A 24,049-nucleotide genomic window follows, 5' to 3' on the forward strand; every position below is an offset into this window, starting at 1 on the left:
GCGTTGAATATTATAGGTTTTTTTATGGTGCTCATAAAACATTAAATTTAATTATCCTTACAATAGTTCTGTGGGATACTGAACAAAACCCCACAGATTATCTTATCAAGGTCATACAGAAAGTCTGTAGCAGACCCAAATACAGAAACCAGATCTCCTGAATCCCAGTACAGTGCCTTAACCACAAGAATACCCTGCTCTCCATGGGAAGGAGCTGAATGGAAAGGGTGCAAGAAAAGGGAATGCTGAAAAATAAATTATTAATGGTAGAGTGAAAGTGAAAAGGGGATTTAAGGGAATGGATTTAATTTAAAGACAACACTGTGAAGGTTCATTGAGAGGCTGACATGAATGAGATCATTTTCTTCATAACATGATCCACAGAAAGATTTTTTGATAGGCCTGTTACTAATTAACAAAACATGAGCCTATCAAAAAGACAGCTAGGTACCACAAGTGGCCAGTCAGCATGGCCTCAAAATGTCCGACTCTCTTCCAATCCCCTGCGAATTAACCAAAAGTTAGGTTAAACAAATTTGCCTTGCATCATGCCCCAAAGGTCATCAAATTCTGGCTTTGGTGAACTGTAAACAGGCGTTCCAGAGATAGTATCCCCTTTCATTCACTTCCTTCTCCAAAGTTCACCTCTAGAGACTGACAGGGCTTATCCACAAACAGAAATTGTGCCAGTTTAACTAAAGGTGCAACGTTGCATTGATTTAGTTAAATCACTAACTTTATTTGAAGATCAGGCCTTACAAAGTAATACTAGAGCTCAGACACAAGAAACAGAGTTCCTGAGAGACAAGCCTACTCACCTGATTTCTTAATCCGAATAACTAATGATTGTTTTGAGACCTTTTCTAGACTGAAATGTATTTGTGTAAGATGTGTAAAGGTTAAGGCAGTCTGAAAAGATTTTTCAATTTTTGAAATTTTGATATACCCAGTTTAATTTCTGATTAACAAATAGCAGTACTTGCATATATAGAATCATGCAGAGTACATTTCTAATTTTCTCTTACAGGTGAAACACAAAGAGAGGTTTTGGTAATAAGTGCCTTCGATGGTTTCCATGAGGAGAAAGCTGACTTTTAAATCTATAAGCACAGATAACGATAGCAATAAACAATTCACCAACTCTTAAACATTCAGATGATCTAGTAGAATAAAAATCCAACCTCTTAAATAAAATATAGGAAATAATTATTGAGCCTAGCAAGTTAGAGTAGGGTGGTACGGTTGATTTAGCTGTCTTACGTGATTTAAATTGCCGCCTCAGCACAAGTAAGTATCTCTACATCAGTCTCTCAAGTCCAAGTAGGGGATTATGTTGCATCAATGCTCCGTACCAACACTTGCACCTCAGGACTTGCCAGTTATTCTATTTTACTCTGTTCCATTGTCACATGTATAATACAAAGTAAAGGATATACAAAGATTAAATATATATCCTTCATAAACATTTGATCTTATCAGTCTAAATCCATACTTCTGGTAATAAATCAAACAAAAATATTTTCTAGACAATTGATTTTATATGGACTGTATCAATGAGAAAAAGGAAATGTGTTCGAATGATAAATCTTGAATGATTAAACACCTTCAGGAACAAAGTTGATGTTTATTCATTTATCTTACAAGGAAGACAATAAAAACCCTTCAGACATCAGAAAATATGCATCTTTCCATAGATTTTTAGGAAAGTCTACATTTCTTTCTTTTGAAATTTAAGATGAGATCCTAAAGTCTCTAGCTTTTCAAAATATTCATAATGTAACCTGATGAATGCCCTTTTGCCTCCAAGCCTGCACAAACCTGATCTGATGAAACCAGTGATTTTTAAATCTAAGAGTATAATTTTTTTTTAATGGTCTGTTTTAATTTGGATGTAGGAATGCTACTTTTGCTTAACAGACTCAAACCACTAACATCCAGCAAATGCACTCGCTCAGCATGGCTGGGAACATCTATCATATACATGAATGGAGAAGCCCTAGGAATAGGTCTCGAACCTTTGATTATGCAAAGATAAATTCTGTTTTCTGGAGAGAAGACCACAGCAAAGGGTAAACACAGTTGCAATGTGTTCAGCTGATGTAGTCAAGTTTGCACCACCTTACAGTTTTCCATACTAGTTTGTTTGAAGCCAGTGGGCTGTTTAGTTACATAGTAATGATACTAAGCTCAGATAGTGTGTTATGAGTCGCTGTTGGTATCAACTTGGTTTAACAGATGAGGAAACAAAGGGTCAAATTCTGTATTGTTTTACCTCATTACTATTTCATTCATGAGACTTCAGTGGAGATACATCTGGCATAAGTCAGCACAAACTTTGGCCTATAGAGGAACAAGTGACTTGCCAAAGGCTATAGAGCAAGTCAGTAGTATAGTGGAGGTTAGAACGCTGGTGTTCCTAGCTCCCACTCCTGTGCTTAATTCATCTCTTATCTGTGGAATCTTAGTGCCTTTCAGTGACAACTAACACTAGATATAAGTAGGGTCCAGAAAACGAGCACAAGAAAAATCCACCAAATTCCAGAGCTAGTTGGGGCATGGAGAGTAGATATGCAAATCCTTTTTCAGACAATGCTGAAAGTATTCTTGCCTATCAATTTTGTCCACAGTGTATTTTATTAATGCTGTTTGATAAATTTGTTTACAGATTACTCAGACTACAACGGAAAAGATAATGCATCTCACACATTTATGGTTTCAAATTTTAAAATTATAGTGTTATACTTTACATCTTATTCTAATTTTCTATAAAATATTTAAGATTAGAGTCTGATACATGAGCAAAACAGAAGTAAAGTCCACGTATGAAACTCTTATACAGGAAAACTATATGTACTATGCACTATGTAATGTTGGAGCGGCGTAACACTATTTGCTGAATCACAAGCACTGTCACAGTGAATATTGCTTCCCCATGGAAAGTGAAGAAAATGACATACACAGAAATTTACTAAGCTAAGATATTAAGTATTTATATCAAGTTAGCGCCAAAAGGCCTCATTCTGGAGTGGGTCCCTCTTGCGCTGGCCACTGTGCAAACAGAGGTTGTGAGTTCCTGCCACAGAGTTCACAATCTCTAAATCTGGCCCAAACAATCAAAGCCCCATTTTATATTAACACGTAGATGACGACCACCTGTTTGAACTCCCGTATTTCCCCTCCCACCTAGGTTATGGGTTTATTTAAAAATTCTGAAATATGATCAATTTGCTCTCTCACCTATTCTCCTTCAGTAGTGAATGGCCTGGGATCTTCCTCATACTGATGTATTTAAAATCTCATACAGTATGGACATGATCTGTCCAGCACTGAAATGCTAACGGTGACTCTTACACTCAGCATGTCATAATAGATAATCTGCATAATGACATCAGCACTGCTTCATAATGGAATGGCATAAGTCATCTCAAATGTGAGCTGAATTTTATCAAAAGTATGAACCACATAATATATGTCACACCACATTATTTAGCATTTATATAGTGCTTTAGAGAGGTGCTGCCAAGTGAAAGTGCATTTGGACTCACTGGAGGGCAGAAGAAGCGTCAAGAAAGGGGCAAAGACTGCCCAAAAGAGTCTTCTGACAAGGTTGGAGTTCTACGTCTTTCTCTCCCTGCCATACATAACTTGAAAAAGTGGGTGAGTCTTGAAATTTTACCCAGTTCATCCTTGAAGACATCAAGAAAAAATTTGTTTTGTTTTTCTTATCAGAATTAATAATCCTGATTTAGACAGATACAGCCCTTAGTTTTTATATTTATTTTACCTATTTCTATAGTACCTGCTGCAACGGTTACAGAGATTAACACACAAATCAGATGGGCTATCTAGAAATAATTAAAAAAAACAGTAAACCATACAAACAAGCCTCACATAAGATCACTAGACTCTAAAGGCACAGGGTTCTCAAATGAGACAGGCCAGCAGCTAATCACATAGTGTTCATACTTTTCAAAATTAGCTAGAAGATCTTTGCTGACGTAGAAATTGGGTGCTGTCTCACAACTGGATTCCAGACCATTCAGGACTAAAGATCAATGACGGAATCTTGAATATAACCTGGAAACTAATAAGAAGTCAATGCAGATATTAAACACAGATTTTGAATTCACACCGGCCAGCACCACTCAGGAGGTGGACAAAAGCATTCTCCAAACTACAAACTGAAGGTAAGGAGTAGAAACTTAAAAGCAAATTTTATCCTTAGTTGTAACACCAACATTTTCATTTAAAAAAAGAAAAAAAAAAAAAGACTGGTTAAGATCTCTAACCAATCTTGGTTATTATAATAACATGAGTCTATTTTAAATTCCATGAGAGGAGTTAGAGGGGGACCAGAATTATTTCTTCTAACTTCTCAGATTTAGTAGTATTCTCAGTCTGAGAACAAAGTTATGAACTCTAGTTTGAGCTTGGTTTACTATTTAAGGTTACAAATTGTTTTGAGGAAGAATATATGAAGCAAGGATTCTTTAACTCTACTAAGAGCAGCATTGTTGGTCGAATGAAGCAAGGCCTCACACTCAACTTCATGGCACCTCTGTTTGTCTTTAAGGAATAACTTTGGAACACCACATCCAAGCAATTCCAGAATTTCATGGAATATTTCAGGCATCATGGAACAGTTTGATTGAGAGGAAGGTCAGGACCTCAAATGCCTGGTGATGTCAGTGGAGGAGTTTCTCTGACACCCCCCTAGTACTGCTTAAACATAGCAAATTGAGCTGCTGTCTCTGATGTGTGGGGAGATTGTCTTTTAGCCTGGAGTCTAAAAGAAACAAAAAAGGAGAGAGTCTTAGAAGAGGGGAAGGGGATGGGAGGAGACTGGAGAAGAGTGCAAGCGTTAGGGACCACAGGAATGTGGCAGTTGTGGTGAGGGAAGCTGTTATAGCAGGGGTAGAAAACCTATGGCATGCGTGCCAAAGGCGGCACACAAACTGATTTTCAGTGGCCATCACACTGCCCGGGTCCTGGCCACTGGTCCGGCGGGCTCTGCATTTTAATTTAATCTTAAATGAAGCTTCTTAAACATTTTAAAAACCTTATTTACTTTACATACAACAATAGTTTAGTTATATTATAGACATAGAAAGAGACCTTCTAAAAAGGTTAAAATGTATTACTGGCATGCGAAACCTTAAATTAGAGTGAATAAATGAAGACTCGGCCCACCACTTCTGAAAGGCTGCCGACCCCCATGTTATAGCTAAGTTAAAGAAGAAACTTCCTGTTCCATCTGAAATGGAAACTATTGTTAGGCTAGTCTGCACTGGGTGCTTTGGATTGCTAATGTACAGAAGCCTGGGTCTACTGAATTTGTTTGTAGACTACTCCATTGGAGATGAGAGATAGATTGTCTGGGTTGGTCTTTTTACAGCTGCCAGTAAAATACCAAGATACCTTGCTATCATGAGGTCTAATCCTTGCTAAAGCATCTAGAATGAAAAATGCCCATCACACCCTTCTGTTGAAGGAGATAGATCTTTCTAAGGGAAGTCTGAGACATGAAAAACAATTGAATTCAAGTCTAATTTATATTTGGGAGTGAGATGAAGGAATGAACAACAGGACAAACTCCAAAAGAAAAGATTATGCACTAATACAAAGGTTAAGGCTACACATATCAGAATATATACAATAAAAACTCTGACTGATGGGGCTCTAAACAGGCTACTTCACCTTGAATGGAACCGTGAAATGTGTTATCTATGCATGTTAAACAATCTGTTTCACATTGTATTTAGCCATGACACTGATTAAATTTCCCAGACATGAAGAAGAGCTTGTGTAAGCTCTAAACTTGTCTCTCTCACCAATAGAAGTTGGTCCAATAAAAGATGAGGTGGGTGAGGTAATAGATCATTAACAATGTAAACATTTGGGAAATGTATATTGCTTGGACAACACTTCTATCCAATTTCAAGTAAAATCTTGGTTTACTATAATTCTAATATTGCTGTGGCTTCCACTTATTTAGATCATTTCCATTCCTATCACTTGACAAGCAGCTGACCTTGTTATCCATATGACCACTAGAGGCATATCACAGCTTGCCTAGCCATAGGCAGTGCTTTTGTCAGCAATAGACTATAGTGCTGGAATAAAGTGACTTACAGGGTACATCTACACTGCAATTAAAAACCCATGGCTGGCCTGTACCAGCTGGCTCAGGCTCATGGGTCTCGGGCTAAGGGGCTGTTTAATTGCACTGCAGATGTGCAAGCTCAGGCTATAGCATGAGCTCTGGAGCCCGACCATCTACAAAGCAATCAAATGGCACCTTAGCCTGAGCCCCGGGAGCATGAGACAGCTGGCATGGGCCAGCAGTAGCTTTTTAATTACACAGTAGACACTCTTAGATGTAGTCACCTGTTATCATCCATCGTTCTGAAGTTCTCTCTCATTCATAATTCTGGCCTCTTATTAAACAACATTTCTTTTTAAACCAGTCAAAGAACTGCCCAGTAGTACCTTCCTTAAAAAAGTTCAAAAGCAATTGAAATAACAGGGAGAAAGTTGTATTTTCAGTACAAATTATTTTGTTCTGATTTAATTCCAAGTGCATACATTAAGTGGAAGAACTTAAATATTTAACTACTTAAATGCTGAAAATTGTGTTCCTATAGCAAAAAACATTACAGATTTGAGAGACTCAAAAGATTTATTTTACTGGATAAATGTGCTTTAAATTAAAAATTATAAATTATAAATATTTTTCCAAACTATAATAGTATGGAATGGTTTGCCTGTTTTATATAAGCACGTACTAACTCCTCGCTTAACCTTGTAGTTATGTTCCTGAAAAATGCGACTTTAAGTGAAAGGATGTTAAGTGAATCCAATTTCCCCGTAAGAATTAATGTAGATGCAGGGCGTTGGGGGGGAGGGGGTTAGGTTCCAGGGAAAATTTTTTGGCAGACAAAAGACATTATATACATATACAGTATAAGTTTAAAATTATACTGTATATGTATATACATATGTAAACTATGATACTGTACTCACCAATGATGACTGTGAAGCTTAGTTGAGGCAGGGCGTAGTGGGGTCGGGGCACGGGGGCTTGCCCCACTCCGCCCATCTGCTCCCCAACTGGAACGCCAGGTGGGCAGAGTGGGATAAGCCCTCATGCCCTAACCCTGCTCCCCAGCTGGAACGCCAGATGGGTGGAATGGGGCAAGCTCCCATTTCCTGACCCCACTCCCTTGCTGGAACACCAGGCGGGCAGAGGAGGACAAGCCCCTGCACCCCAGCCCTGCTCTCTGGCAAGAGTGCTGGGTGGGTGAGTGGAGCTGGGCAAGCCAAACAACCCTATAATGGAACATTATGCAACTTTAAAGGAGCATATTCCTTAATAGATCAGCAACATAATGATGAAACAATGTTAATCAGGACAACTTTAAATGAGGAATTACTGTATGCTAAAAATCCTTGTCAGCTGCTATACATTTGTGCCAATATACATATTGTTCTATATGCTCAAACTGAAACAGAGTCATTTTAAACCATAAAAGTTATTTTACACTTTACACCCATCCACCCACCCATTACAGGATGTACACGCCACGCCACGCCACTCTCTTCACTTACCATCCAATACAGCGGTTTGTTTCAACACAGTTTACTCTTTGAACATCATGTTCTTTTTATAGTTTTCTCCCATCTTTTCTCCTTTAGTAAACATGCCATTCTATCTTCATTTTCTCCCCATATAAAAAAAAAATACTTTCATGTTACCACTCAGCTCAGTTCTGCAAGGTGCACTGTTGAATGCCTCCAGCGAGAGGCATATCACCCACAACTACAGTATGAGCTGGGGGTACATTCGCCTCAGGGAACTGTACTCATGTAATTGTTACATACACTTATGCCTGAGTATACTTGTTTCCAATATTATAGCATCATCCTTTTTATGTTTCATTAGTAAGGTTTAATAAAATTGTATTAAAAGCATCTCTGATAGTCAGATGTTCAAGAGTCACACAGTGCTCACATTATGCTCATAATAAAGCAATTCTTATGGTTAAACATTTGTGTTGTCCACTTCTGTTCTCTCAGAAAAATTATTTTCCCTTGCCCTCATTTTGTGCATACTGAAAAAGCTGAAAGTGTAAAAATTAATTATGGAATAAAAATGTCTGTATTCCCAGAGTAGCCACTTTCCAAAGGTCAATATCTTATCTGCTTTAATTTTTGAATTACCCAAAGTAATCACAGCACCTTATGCTTGCCAGTTTAATTGTTTTAGACTTAAGTCATTTGGAAATTATGTAAGTGTCAATCAGCATCATTAACTGGTAAATATACCTAAATTCCACTTCTTGCCTCCTGATTTGTATTATTTAAAGATGGCCATGAGTAACTGCTTTTCAGTTTTGTGGAAACAAACGTGCTCCTTATATTCACATCCTTGGAGAATATTTTTATTAAATTATAGTTCCTATTGTTTTATGCATGTGACAACATCTGGGCACCAAACAATTCTAAGGTCCTGTTCCCCACAAAAAATCCAGTTTGATTTGAACTGAAACAAGTTTGCTTTGTTGTTGAATTGAAAAACAAAAACCAAAAAAAAGATTGTTTCAAACATTGACCAAAATGTTTTGTCAACCTGAAATAATTATTTTTTTTCATTTTTTTAAAATTTTGAATTTTCTGAGTGACTCAGCTGTTCCAGGTGCATTTTACCCTTTTTTTAAAAAAAATCAGTCAAATTTGAAATAAAAAAAACACCATTTCAAATCAAAAACCTAAATGAAATGTTTCAACTGCTTTAAAAAAAAAGCTTTCAGCTGAAATATTTGCCCAATTTGATTAATAGTTTCATGCCCCTTTTGACCAAAAAAAAACACAAAAACAAACCACTCATGTTAAAAACATTTCACTCAGCTCTACCCAGAAGTTTAGTTACCAACCAGTACTATGTACTAACATAATGCTTTGCTGAGTGCATGAAGTCACCATTAAGCAGAGCTGCTAGAGCAGGGGTAGGCAACCTATGGCACTCATGCCAAAGGCGGCACATAAGCTGATTTTCAGTGGCACTCACACTGCCCAGATCCTGGCCACTGGTCCGGGAGCCTCTGCATTTTAATTTAATTTTAAATGAAGCTTCTTAAACATTTTAAAAACCTTGTTTACTTTATATACAATAGTTTAGTTATATATTATAGAAAGAGACCTTATAAAAACATTAAAATGTATGACTGGCATGTGAAATCCGAGTGAATAAATGAAGACTCGGCACACTGCTTCTGAAAGGTTGCCAACCCCTGTGCTAGAGCATAGGAAACAACAGATAAGGGCTAGGGAAAGCCTTCTTTTCTTCCCCACAGTGCATCTTTCAAACATCTAAAAATTTGGTCCATTACACCATGAGAGTAAAGACAGAAGGAATCACTGAGCAAATAAGGTGCACAACTCCTAGTTTATATGTGCACATTGCCTAATCATCTGATGCTCCCATCCCACTGAGGAATTTTGGGGATAGGACAGTAAACAGGACCACAGGCTCCTTCCCACCAACATTAAAAGACATTTCATAAAGTTACTGGGGAAGGAGAAGCTACAGTTTAAATGAAAACCTCTCAAAGACTATTTGACTGTTCATTTTTTTTGTTAAAATACGCTCATCATTCAATATTTAGAAGGAATTTTAAGTTCATTTGATTTGTTCATTTATCATAAAGGCACCAGAAGTTAAAATGTATTTGTAAAATGTTTGCTCTTTATAGCTGTGTTTAATTCTGAGTTGCATTTTAAAGTTGAGAATGTCCATAATTTGACATGCGTCTGATGAAGTGGGTATTCACCCACAAAAACTTATGCTCCAATACTTCTGTTACTCTATAAGGTGCCACAGGACTCTTTGTCACTTTTTACAGATCCAGAATAACATGGCTACCCCTCTGATACTTGACATAATTTGATAGATTTCCCATATTAAAAGTTTGGGGGTTTTAAAGAAAATTGCTAGTATTTGCTATTTGAGTTATTAAATGGATCATGATTTGACAAATCAAAGTATGATGTCAGTGGATTTGTGAAAATATCAAACCTATTTGGGGATTCATCACATGGCTACTTATCCCTTTACCTATAAGAGTTTATTAGAGGAACACTTCCATTAGTCTACTGATGTACCAGCATGCTATTACATAAACAAGCAAAACCACAAGGCAGCTTTAAAACTGATGCAACTTGGTCTGAAGCCAATTTTAAAAGAAAAAGCAGCACACACAATGACCGCTAATTTCCATTCGTGCTCAATGCCATCGCCCCTCTCAACACAGAAAACGTCACACTTTGTAAATATTTTGTTTAAAAAAAAATCACCTTTCAAAAGCTGATTCAGGTCCACAGCATCATGCAAGACCTTTTGATTATGTCTGCGATCAAACTCAGCATCTAGTGAGAAAGATACAGATGTAAGACTGGGTCTCAACTTTCCATTTTCTAGTCTGCTAGGCTTTACAAATTTTGAATTGTACTTCAATTCCTCAAAATTACCCTGTAAATCTTGGCTCACATTTTCTTGTCTTTTTACTTTCAGTTTCTTATCATTTGATGCTGCAAGTTCAAAAGATTGGATAGGACTGATGTCTGGTGTTGACAGAGGTGTTACATCAGTCACTGTATCTTCAGACTCCTCTGTGTATTCACCAAGCTTTGGTTTTACTTCCACTGACTTTATTCCTGGCCTGAATTTTTGTCTTGGAGATAGAAGAGCCACGTTACATATACTTCTCTTTGAGGAAGAGTGTGATGAATCTGATATGCAGCTATCAGAATCCATATCTGAACCATCTGTATCTGAACTTGAGGAGGAGGAAGAGGATGACGATGAGCTAATATTGGTATACTTTTTGTTAACTTTCTTTATGTTACTGGATTGCTTAACTGATTTAGGTCTAACCCTTTGTTTTCTGCCATCATCACTACTGTCTTCTTCATCTGTATAATAATCCTCCTCACCTTCTCTAACTATTTTGGGGATCCCAGCTGGAATATTTACACATATTCTTCTACTGAGCGCAGAATTTCTACCAGACGTACTTGCATTTTCTGAACTTAAAGAAACTGACTGTGATGAAGCATTCCCACTATGGTCAGTGCCACCATTTATGGAATGTTCCTTTGGTGACTCTCTCTTTTTCTCTTCACTTTCATTCTCAGCACTGTGTTCTTGCTTCAGTTTTGTTTCTGATTCTGAGTCTGATTTGGCGATGCGTATACCTCCTTTTTCTATGAGCTCACTATGTTCTTCGCCACTGGCTACAACAGGGTTTTCTTCTTTCTTTGGCTCTTCCTCAAAATCACTATCAAAGAAAGAGTGGTCCACTTCACCCTCTGACATATCTTCATACCGGTCCATCCCAAAAGTTACTGTATAAATTTCAACTCCTGGTCCTGCAGGTGTGAAAAAGGGTTTTCAAAATATTAACAAAACAGCAGAGGAACATATACCCTCAGTATAATTCTAGGTTATATTATTAATATTATACTTCTATGATATAATTAAATATGTTATGGACCAGGTAAGTTAAATATTTATTTATAATTATATATGGGCCAGATAATACGGTAAGAGGCTGCAGACTTAAGAAAAACAAGCTCAAAGAAAGGAGAAGCGGCAAATAGTTGGAACTAGGACAGCGGCGGGGGGGGGGGACGACCCTGTGAAGTTCAAAAATTAGCATAAGTTCAGGGCAAAGCTGGGGAGGAAGGGACACTGTACTGCTTCTGGACTCTACAAGGCAATTTAATGAGTAGGAGACCAGAGGAAACAATCAACTCTGCATAGTTCTTAAGCTGTGCAAGGCAACAGAAGCACAGATCTTTATCAGGGGAAACTTTTACACTTGGCATGACACTAATGATACTAGCACTGAGTGCACTCCTGCCCAGGACCGGCACCAGGGTTTCTCGCGCCCTAGGCGCACAGCCATTTCGCTGCCCCCTGCGTTGATCCCGCGGCTCCGGTGGAGCTGCCGCAGGTATTCCTGCGAAGGGTCTGTTGGTCCGTGGCTCCGGTGGAGCTGCGGCAGGCATGCCTGCGGGAGGTCCACCGGAGCCGCTGGAGCAGCCGACCGTCCGCAGGCATGACTGCAGCAGCTCCACCAGAGCCGCAGACCAACGGACCCTCCACAGGCATGCCTGCGGCAGGTCAACTGGAGCCGCCTGCCGCCCCCCTGGCAAAATGCTGCCCCCCTAATAATCCTGGCGCCTTAGGAGATTGTCTAGGCTGCCTAAATGGTAACACCAGCCCTGCTCCTGCCTCAAGTACTTTTTGAAGCACAGAAATTCCACAGGGCCCATCATTCCCAGTTCTCTCCCCACTTTTCAACTGCTCTGAAGCTTCAGAGCTTTCTAAATCATGCACGACAACATGAAGAGAAATGGACCACGAAGTTCAAAAGCACCATACAGCAGCTTAAGTAGTAAGAAACCAGGGATTCTACTGAGATCCAAAGCTTCAAAGAGCCAACGAAGCAAAAGGAGACCTAGTGAGCTAGACACCTTGCGAAGTTCCTAAGCACTGCAAGGCAACAGAAGTGGAAGTAAACCTGGGAAACCATCAACTCTGCACATCTCCTAAATTCCTCCACAGCTGCAGAAATAGGGACGGAGGAAGCAGGACAAGACATGCTTCCTCCTCCTCCTGCCCTCCTCTTAAAAGTCCAGGGTGGGATTTGAGTTTTGCAGTATTTATCACTTCTTGTGTCAACTGGCTTCAAATATCCTGTAGAATCTGACACCCACCTCTCAGAGGGATTCCTAAAAATAGCCTAAAAGGAAATGTAAAGCTAAAAAAGTTTTAGTATAACTTTATTATAAAGTAAATATTAAAAAGAATGAAAAAAGGCAAAGCTAAAAACATCTATTACATACACTTCCCTTTTTCTTAAAAATGTAAAACTTCATATTAGATATTCCCAGAACAATCTTACTTGGATTCAGGGTGGATAAAAATCAATGATTTTTCTTTAAAACAAAAAAATCCATTTTTTTTATTTAAATCAGTTTTTTTCCTCAAAAAGCATTTTATCCAAAAAATCAATCTAAAGATAGTTTTAATTAAGATACATTATAGCTCAAAGATATCTCATCATGGAATAGGGATTATAAATTCTAATTCTATAGTATGAGACAATATATTCATGTAATGTCTAAGAAAAGTTTTGTAAATGAGTTCCAATAGTTCACGGATTAGGGACCCAATTTTATGGAGTTCCAGGGGCTTTTTTATAGATTATTTAGGTTTATCTTTCAATCTACTCAATGGGGCTCAGTCTAGAAGTTATCAGAGATGCTTAGTTTTGCAGTTCTCAAACTGAATTTAGGTCTCCAGAGATAACATGCTTGTTAACAGGAAAAATGTTTTAAATAAATATACAGAGGTCAGAAATAACAGACTTCAACCCGATTGTCCCCTCAGCAAATTTGTGTACACAGAGTCCATCCCTTAACTCTCTGTAAAAGTGCAAAGTTTCAAAAAGTTCAATGAATAGGTGATTTTGGGGGCGGAACAGATCTGGACAAGGAGAAAAAGTCTGGATATAAATGTGAGAAGAGAGGGATAGGTAGTAGAAACAAAAGTGAAACTGTTTGAGCAGCATATTTCAGAAGTCTTGAGGTCTTTCTGAGTGTAGCCTTCATTGATTTGAGATCTGCCATACCATTCTTTCACTAGAAGGGAAACCTATAATGGCAGCAGGCCATAAAAGAGACCCAGTATGGGAATATTTGAATGAAGTTCCTCTACCTGTGGGTAAGACAAGCATGCATGCAAAATGCAAACAGTGGAACAAAGAAATGCAAGGCCTGGTTGCCCAAATGAAACAACATCATGAGAAGAAGTGTTCCTTCTCAGGAGGAAGCCGCGTTGAAGATGAGGAAAGGAACATGTCTGAACATGCAGGATCTTCAGGTTGGTACACTTTTTTATTTCAAACTTCTTTCTTAAGGACTGCCTGTTTTCCTTCTGGATTATTCTTGAATTCTCATGTTTGAGCAAAATATATAGTTGTTACTATATTTTAGATGCAGTTGTGATAAAAAATAAATAGCTAAAATAGGCAGATCTTCCTTTTACAATTATACCTTTACAGTAGTACTGAGTGTCAGTGAATGCAATGAATAATACTAAATGAGCAGTATGGTAATAATAAATAAATAACTGCATTGACTTATTTTATTTAAGAGAATCCATCCTCAACATACAGGATTCTGAAGACTATCCACCTTCAAGATCACCATCATTTTCTATAGGTTCAGCGTTATCTGCCAATGATAGTGTTTCAGTCACATCATGTATGTCACATAACTACAGTATTTCATCTGTAACAAAAAAAGTTCCATCATCCAGAAACAACCATAGATAAGTTTGTGATAAGAACCAGCAGATTACAAAAAGAGGTAACTGATGAAAAAATTGCCCGGTTCCTTTATGCAACAAACTCTCCTGTCTGTATGATTGAGAACCCACACTTCATTAACATGGCTCAGTCATTAAGACCAGGATACAGTCCACCCAACAGAGCAGCAAACTGCAGGATAAAGTGTATGAAAGAGAAATTGAGTAGCGTGCAAAAGGTCTAAAGGGTAAAATTGTTAACCTGAGTCTTGATGGGTGGAGCAATGTCCACAACGATCCTGTTGTATGTGATTGTGTGACAACAAAAGAAGGGAATGTCTTCCTTACAGAAACAAGTGATACATCAGGAAATGCACACACAGCAGAATACTTACAAGAAGTAGCAGTAAAAGCTATAAAAAAAAAAAACTCTAGAAAAAAAATCAAATGTCTAGTATGCAGCTTGATCACAGACCATGCTGCAAATGTATCCAAGATGAGAAGAAATTTAGAAGAGAGTCCCAACTAATAACACATTGTTGCATTGCTCATTTGATGCACCTCCTAGCCAAAGACTTCAGTGTTCCAGAAATAAAGGCTAATGTTGTTGAAATTGCAAAATACTTCAGCAACAACCCCTTTGCAGCAACTGCTCTGAAAAAGTGGGAGGAACCAAGCTAACTCTCCCACAAGACCGTGTGATGGAACTCCATAATGGACTGTTTTAAGCACTATATCAAGAACTGGCCTAATCTGATGGCAGATTGTGAACAAAATCATGAAAAAAAACAGATGGCACTGTTACAGCCAAAGTTCTCAACATTGGGCTTAAGAGAAATGTTGAACACATGCTGAGTACCTTGAAGCCTATTTCTGTAGCCTTGAACATAATGCAGGGAAATAGCTCATAGACTCTAGGACTGGAAGGGACCTCGAGAGGTCATCGAGTCCAGTCCCCTGCCCTCATGGCAGGACCAAATACTGTCTAGACCATCCCTAATAGACATTTATCTAACCTACTCTTAAATATCTCCAGAGATGGAGATTCCACAACTTCCCTAGGCAATCTATTCCAGTGTTTAACTACCCTGACAGTTAGGAACTTTTTCCTAATGTCCAACCTAAATCTCCCTTGCTGCAGTTTAAGCCCATTGCTTTTTGTTCTCTGATTGGAGGCTAAGGTGAACAAGTTTTCTCCCTCCTCCTGATGACACCCTTTTAGATACCTGAAAACTGCTATCATGTCCCCTCTCAGTCTTCTCTTTTCCAAACTAAACAAACCCAATTCCTTCAGCCTTCCTTCATAGGTCATGTTCTCAAGACCTTTAATCATTCTCGTTGCTCTTCTCTGGACCACATCTTTCTTGAAATGCAGTGCCCAGAACTGGACACAATACTCCAGTTGAGGCTGTTTTATTGCTGACGCTTTTGAGATTTGGAAGGGACTGAGTGAGATCTTAAAAAGGGAAATGTGCAATGACAGAATTAAATTACAAACATGAAAAGAACAAATGGGACAAGCACTATCTCCAACTCATTTTCCTGCAAATATTCTCAATACTCTGGACCAGCGTCAAACCTTAATTGCTGAAGAAGAGTTAGCTCTGACAGGGACATCCAGCAATCATCCCTCCATAATGCCAACTATAATAAACTTCAGAATTAAGGGTGAACCATTCAAGAAATATATGTTTGCTCATGATGTTTTAAACAAAGTCACACCAGTGAACTGGTAAAAGTCACTTAACACTTCGATTCAGAGATTGTTGAAGTGATAATCTCACTTTTAACAGCAGTAGCTTTTTCTGCTAATGTAGAAAGAATAATTTTCTTCCTTTGGACTAATTCATTCCAAATTGAGAAATTGTTTGGGACCTGAAAAAGCAGAAAAGCTTGTTTTTCTTTTCCAGATTATGAACAAACAGGAAAATGAAGGTGAAGATGACTGAGTTAACCGCAGAAGCCAATATTTTAAGTTTCTCATGTTGATCTGGCTGACAGTCGATTTAATTTTTTTTTTGAATATTTCATTTAACTATTTTAGTTAAAAACAATTTGTAACAAAAACAAACCTGATTTTAAAAAACGTGAATGTTTAAGTCAAAAATTCATATGCTTCTTTTGTTAAAATATTATATGTTTGCTGTTTAAGAAAAAAAATCCAGAATACATAATGTTGTTGTTTTAGCTAGATAAAACAATTTAAATGTCTGTCTGGTGATGTTCTCCTCCTAATATAGCATGGCAAGTAAATCCTCCAAATATCAATAATTAACCTGCTGAATTGGAGATAGTTCACCTCTCAATGACTTCATAAATATCTGCTTCAGTTACCTTTGATAAATGAAATAACCAAACAATCATTCATTTTCTGATATAGCTGTAAAACTAATCTGAAAAGTTTTCAAAATAAATCACTTCAAAAAAGGTATAGTATGTACCTTCTAAAAATGAAACCTACACCTCTCTCTGAGATCTAAAGAATATGTATTAAGGTTATAAGAACGAACAAGAATGCACTTATGTAGAAATCCAAGATTAAATCCAGTCTTTGTGACTAGCGATTTAAATAATTATTTAAATCTATTTGATTTAAATCAGATCCACTCTGCTTGGATTCCTCTTACCTTGGGTTCAGCTTTCATAAGACCCACAATTATGGAACCACCTGTTTAATAATTGTCATGCATGGGACATCAGCTTTATAAAGCTAAATAATACAACACATATAGTATAACACTTTAACTAAAAATCCTTTACATGACAGATATAGAAGAGGGTCTTTGTGTCAGTAGTTGGATGACTCTACTTTGTATCTAGATGTGAATGAACCAATAACTAAATGACAGAACAGCGTTCTTGCCCCCATTATCAGATCTCAATATTGTTTGCTACATGGAATTTACTTACATCTAATCTTTTTTAAATTGTCTTATATAAATGGAAGAGTGAAATTCTATAGGTCACAGTTAAAGTTGGTTTTGGGCAATTTTACACATTTTTTCTTAAATCTAGATTAGTTACAAAATATATATAATATACATATATATTATATAAAAAAACCTTTTCTGATCATTTTCATCCATTAACATTTAAGTGTTAACTGTAACATTCTTGCAAGTTTTTGTATCATTATGTTCTTAGCAACCAAGACTATATTAACAATATTTTAGTATTACTGGTTATATTGTAACATATGGCCATGCTAGGTCTTCACAGCTGTCACTATGCTGCACAGTAATGGCTAGTCACAACTTCATGGCAACAATGGAGACAGAATTCGAGCATCCAAAATACAGGTCTTTTTGAACTACAAAAGAATCATTTGTTAGCACTCTGTGACCTCTCAACACACAGTTCAACAACTTTGATTCTGCCCAGCAGATAATGATGGTAACATTAGCCACTTCACTGCAATATTAATATTAATATTTTATTCATAACATTACCTCTTTCCTTTTTCAGGCACAGTCCCTTCACTTTGTAATCTTTACATTATTAAAAACAGATGTGCTGCTTTGGTCAATTTCTGTCAGTGACATTCCTGGTGCTTCACAAACTATACATTGTTTTAATGGTGAGTATGAAATGAAATTAAATGAGAGGAGTTTGAGTCTCAGTTGGTACTTTTGTATTTTATTCCCTTGTGCGTCTAGGACACGAGACATTTCTTTGAAAAGTGGGATTTGCCAAATTATTTGTAGTCAGGGATTTTTCAGGAGAATAGCACACTACATATATGTACAAAATCTTTTATTATACTGTCTGTAGAAAGTACAGATTTTTAGTATTTCAGTTCCTAGAATATGGAATCAACAAATGAGATCATGCAGTCTTAGTAAAAGCTGTCACCGATCCAAAATACCTATGCCTAACTTCTGATTTTAATAACCCTCTTATTTACACATTCAAAGAAAACATGATTCCTGCTGTATACGCTAACAACTGTCCATCTAGAAAAGTCTTACCAAGCATCAATTACTTATCTAAGCTCCTGTCTTTTCAACACTTACACATATGCTTAACTTTACTAAAATAAGTAATCCCACTGAGGTCAACAGTAAATTATGAACATAAGTTTCTGCGGGACTCGGACTCTATGGAATATCCTCAAGAATACACTAGCTAGCTGGTGGTAGTAAAACAGTAACTATAGGTATCCACTACCAGCTCCCAAGTTTATTATTATTTATATTATCACAGCACCTAGTGCCATAGTCAGGGACCAAGACTCCACTGTGCTAGGCAATATATAACACAGAAAAGACAGTGTCTTTAAAGAATGAGGACCAAAACCTTGTCAGGCCCAAAGATTTCTTTAACAAAAACCAACCAACAACAACAACGTTATAGTATAAACCACATAAACTTAAAAAAACAAAACAAAAAAAACCCCCACAAAGTTGCTCCAACAGTACCCTCCTGGAGATCAGTTTGGAGATGGGTTGCAGTAACAGGCCCTCTGGACATTACTGTAATATCAAATAATAAGACAAAGGTAGGACCCCCCACAAAAAAATAACTTTGGTTGAAGGCACATATTAGTGGTTTGAATAGATGTTTGTTTTAACCTTAACATTGAAACCTAAGTTAGAAACCCAAGTGTATAAAGTATGGTAGTAAATAGTTAAAGTATCTAGACTAATTTAACCAGTCCCTGGAGTTGTCCTCCTACCACTTCATTTCTTTGCACATGGAGCACTGAAGCAAACATGCATCCCCAATACCAAATGTGATGATTTACCACCACACAAACTTCCCATCTTTCATTACAATTACTCCAATTTCATGATTGGGACATATGGTGTTTGTATATGTAGAGTTATTTAAGTTAAGCCCCAATGTGGACACAAGAATAAATGGCCATAAACTGGCCATCAATAAATTTAGGCTTGAAATTAGATGAAGGTTTTTAGCCATCAGAGTGAAGTTCTGGAACAGCTTTCCAAGGGGAGCAGTGGGGGCAAAAAAACCTAACTGGCTTCAAGACTGAGCTTGATAAATTTATGGGATTGCCTACAATGGCATGTAGCCAATCTGCAACTGCTAGCAGCAAATATCTCCAATGGCTAGTGATGGGATACTGGATGGGTTGGGCTCTGAATTACTACAGAGAATTCTTTCCCAGGTGTCTGGCTAGATGGTCTTGCTCACATGCTCAGGGCCTACCTGAACATCGTATTTGGGGTTAGAAAGGAGTTTTCTCCCAGGTCAGATTGGCAGAGACCCTCATAGACTCATAGACTTTAAGGTCAGAAGGGACCATTAAGATCATCTAGTCTGACCTCCTGCACAATTCAGGCCACAGAATCTCACCCAGCCACTCCTGTAACAAACCCCTAACCTATGTCTGAGTTACTGAAGTCCTCAAATTGTGGTCCGAAGACCTCAAGCTGCAGAGAATCCTCCAGCAAGTGACCCATACCCCATGCCATGGGGGGTATCCTCTGCAGCATTGGGTACAGGCCTCTTGCAGGTTTAAACTAGTGTAAATGGTGGATTCTCTTGAAATCTTTAAATCATGATTTGAGGACTTCAGTAAGTCAGCAAGAGGTTAGGGGCGGGTGGATGAGGTTCTGTGGCCTGAAATGTGCAGTCAGACTAGAATACACTAGATGTATGAGGAGACATGCTAACTTTTTGTTTAATGACACTTGAAATAAATTACCAGCATGCAGAACGATTAGGTCTCATATTGTGAAGGGTCATGCACCTCCTGTAATGCACTGAGTGGTCTCAGTACCTCTCAATATTTGGGACTTTAAACAGAGTTGGGAATGAGTCCCTTCAGTATGTTGCTTGTCATATGAGGAATCTGTAAAATTGTTTTATGTCTGTCTATTATGCATCACTAGGCCACAAAGCAGCATAACTACAATAAAAGATTTTAGTTTTTGTGGTCTTTATTTAAAAAAAAAAAGAATGGATAAGGTAGTATAACTTTCTGATTTACTCAGGTCACTGCTAGGGGAAAAAGAGTAAATACTGTGTTCGAAAGCTTGGTTGGTTTCTTTCAAGTTTAACTCAGAACTTCTACTGTTTGGATTTTTGGTGTGGCAGTGAGTGTGGGTTATTAAACTAAACCAATGTTCTTCAACAGTAATATACACAAGCTACTGAACTGTGCCTGTAATATTAATGGAGATTGTGTGGGAATCTCCTTAGTTTTTTAAATAGCACTAACATGAGACTAAAAAGCTAAAGGGGCTTTTGAAAGAGGGAGGCATGTGGAGTGCTGGGAAAATTACCTGGCTAATACACAGTTCAAGGTACCTTAGGAGGGAAACCAATCTCCTACAGACCTCAGGCCCTGTACATACGAGTATGGCTTTGCTTGTGTAAATGAATCAAGGTGAGCTAGCTTAGTAAATTGGTTTATCAGGCCAAAGTCAGCTCCAAGCTTAGTTTTCTTCTGACACAGAGGCCCCACAGCAGAGTCCCCTGTTCTTTGCAAACAACTCTCACCACCTCAGATCTCTCAAACTCACTACACCAGACATGTCCTCCAGGATATTTATCCACAAAGAGTAATATGTAAAGTATTTACAGAAAGCTTGTAACTTGTCAAAATTCATAATCATTGCAAGTAATATTTAAGGAATTATAGAGAAAGAATGCTTTATGGACTTGGAATAAAAGTCACCAGCAGCTAATGCATCTCAGTGATGGCCCATTTGGGTAGTGAGGGAGTTGTCGTCCTGCCCTGTGTAGCCAATGACAAAATGCAAGGCTCAACTGTGTGGCACTGCACAATACTAAGACTTCCAATGGAAAACAATCAGAGGCAACTGAAAAAAAAAAATCAAAACCACTTGAAGGTAAAACAGGAACTTTACAACAAGACAGGGCTTTGCCCTGTCTGTGAATTGGGGGGGGGGGTGTCACGGAGTCACCGGAGGATGCTCTGGAACTGCGCCCCACCAAGCCAGTTAGGACTTTGGGGAGCCTCCTCTCCCTTGAAGCAGACTTGTTCAGGGCAAGAAGCTCACACGGCTTCACCTCCTGGGTCTCTCCTTGGAGCATTCAGCATCCTCTGCCCCTCCGTGCGCGTCCCACAGCGAGCCTGCCCCAGCGGGGTCCTGGGGAAGCCACTGGGTCCTGCACCCCCACTTTGCAGTCAGACGTGACTCAGCTAGCCAGTAAAACAGAGGTTTATTCGATGACAGGAACAGGGTCTAAAACAGAGCTTGTAGATACAGCAAACCGGACCCCTCAGACGGGTTCATTCTGGGGGGCAGTGAGCCAGACCCCCCACGTCTGCACTTCACTCCTCGACCCCAGCCAGCTCCACACTAACAACCCCTCCCAGCCCCTCCTCTCTGCTCAGCTCCTTTCCCGGGCCAGGAGGTCACCTGATCCCTTTGTCTCCAACACCTTCAGCTGGCACCTTTGCAGAGGAGGGGCCCATGCCATCAGTTGCTAGGAGACAGAGTGTCAGGCATTTAGGTGCACTGGCCCTTTGCTCTGCCAGATACTTAAGACCTGCCTACACTGAGGGTACACTGAGGCACCAACACAGTATTCAGAGAAAACATTAAGAACATTCCCAGTTCGTCACAGGGGGCTGTTTTCAGTATAACACAAAGGAGTGAGAAGCATTCTGGATCCATTCACTGAGGAAACCCCTTGTGGTATGGGGATGTTTTCATTAACATTTGGATCCTGGTACTGGTGAAACCAGTCTGTTCTGCAGCACACTGAGCTTTGAGGGGGAAACCTACTTTATGGGATAGGAAAAGTAACCAAAGTTTGCATATGGTGATTGTTTTGTATGGTTACCATTGCCATTACTCCCTCGTTTCTACTTTAATCTTAATTATTTCTTAAATAAGCCTACTTTTGTTTTATTGTAAGGCTCATAACTGCTGTGTGGTTTATGGGAGCGGGGATTTAGGGTAACACCAGTAAAGTAGGGTACACTGCACCTTTGGGTGCAGAGGATTTGGATTTTCTGTGAGTAGTTAGTGTCAGCAGCTGGATATTTTACAGGATACTAGGTGCAACAATTGTTAAACTGCAAGGTGAATACAGGGCTGGTACAGTCCTAAGGAGAGTGCTTGAATGGCTAAAAGAATGGCAGAATTAGGTTGCTGATCCACCCTCCCCCAAACCAAGCAAAGGCAAGACTCCCTCATGCTGGAGGCATGGGGTTACAATGTGACTCTCAGTCCTGGTTGCCCCAAGAAAAGTCATAGGCTTCCCTGCTGTGTGGACTTTCAGAAGCTTGTGAAACCTCTCCTCCTTCACAGCCCTAGGAGACTGAGCATCATCATCACTTCATGTCTTAGAAGACTCTCTGGGAAACTTCTGAATGATCTTCCTGTTAAGCCCTAGGTGGGATTAGATGGCAGCCCTTCCCTAACCATCTCTAGATCGGTCAGTCTTCTAATGAATCAAATAGGCTCAGAAGACTACAAGAAAAGCCTAAGACTCATGGGATGGAGTGTGTCAGGATGAATCTCCTAAAACTCATGAATGAGGAGGCAATGAGCCACCTAAAATTCACTGAGGGTTCTGCATGTCTCAGGAAATACACAACAAAGGAGACGAACAGCCCTCTTTATCCCACAAATGCTCTAGTCAGTCCCCATATCTGCAGGTTTTCTAAGGTCCATAGCGAGGGAACCCTACTCCTGGAGACCTCAGGATGTGTGTGGAAGCATACCTGTGAAGAGAGAGAAAAGGAAATCGGGTTCTCGTGGACTAGGGCAGACAGCAGAGCAGGGAAACATTCCAACAGCTGAATCCAAACAACTGAAGGTTTACTTCCCAGTCTCCATTCTGAAGCTAACATCTAGCAATAAAATTGTTCTAATGTTTAGTATCTATAACAACCATTTTAGTGCATCTTACCTTAAAAGCAGCATATCTGATTAATTTCATTTTTGGTGGAAAGTGCCCCTTTCATTATTGACAACTCTTCCTAGTTATTGATTAGCATTTTAAGGCTTTCCTCATGAAAGCATAAGTTTGCACCAGTTATATGACATCCTACATATGCATCAGAACAGACCACAGAGACTGAAAATAAACAGCCAAAAGAGATTGCTCTGTTTTTTTAACTCCATAACAAAATACTTCTCTTGTTGAGTAGTATGCTCTCATGGATACATACATTCAACACTTTATGGAACTATTTATATATCTTTCTATCCATCATTGTCCAAATAAGAACTCTGTACATGTCATAAGAGTGACTAAATTACAGTCTTTTTAAATAAATGTAATAAATATAAGTGCATATTTACCTTCTCGTTTGGATGTAGTCATCTTGTAAATGCTTACCTAGTTGATGTTGTGTTGTGGATTGTTTGACAAAGGACTAACAGTTCTGTGATGAGCCCTTTACATGTTACCATTAAGCCAGTTTCAGCAAAACTCTGTTTAACAGAACCACACTGAAAAGGAAAACTTCTAGCAAGGCTTACATGCTATTATGCAACATGCCATAAAACAGTTTCATAGATTTATAGACTTAAGGTCAGAAGGGATCATTATGGTCACCTAGTCTGACCTCCTGCACAATGCAGGCCATAGACTTTCACCCACCCACTCCTGTAACAAACCCCCAACCTATGTCTGAGTTACTGAAGTCTTCAAATTGTGGTTTAAAGACCTCAAGGTACAGGGAATCCTCCAGCAAGTGACCCATGCCCCATGCTGCAGAGGAAGGCC

General features: G+C 38.7%; 1 protein-coding gene across 2 annotated transcripts in view; it reads right to left on the bottom strand.

The window, feature by feature from the left end:
* The window catches only part of CFAP97 (cilia and flagella associated protein 97), a 53,201-nt gene that overhangs the window by 23,298 nt on the left and 5,854 nt on the right, over positions 1 to 24,049 (bottom strand). For both annotated transcript variants that reach the window (XM_050945350.1, XM_050945349.1), the window contains exons 2-3: positions 10,528 to 11,427; positions 10,354 to 10,425 (exon numbers count right to left, since the gene is read on the bottom strand). In XM_050945350.1, the coding sequence (XP_050801307.1) occupies positions 10,354 to 10,425; positions 10,528 to 11,392 (937 nt within the window). In that variant the 5' untranslated portion in view covers positions 11,393 to 11,427. The remainder of the gene's footprint in view (positions 1 to 10,353; positions 10,426 to 10,527; positions 11,428 to 24,049) is intronic.

The sequence above is a fragment of the Gopherus flavomarginatus genome, chromosome 3 (assembly GCF_025201925.1).
Source record: "Gopherus flavomarginatus isolate rGopFla2 chromosome 3, rGopFla2.mat.asm, whole genome shotgun sequence".
NCBI classification, from domain to species: Eukaryota; Metazoa; Chordata; order Testudines; family Testudinidae; genus Gopherus; species Gopherus flavomarginatus.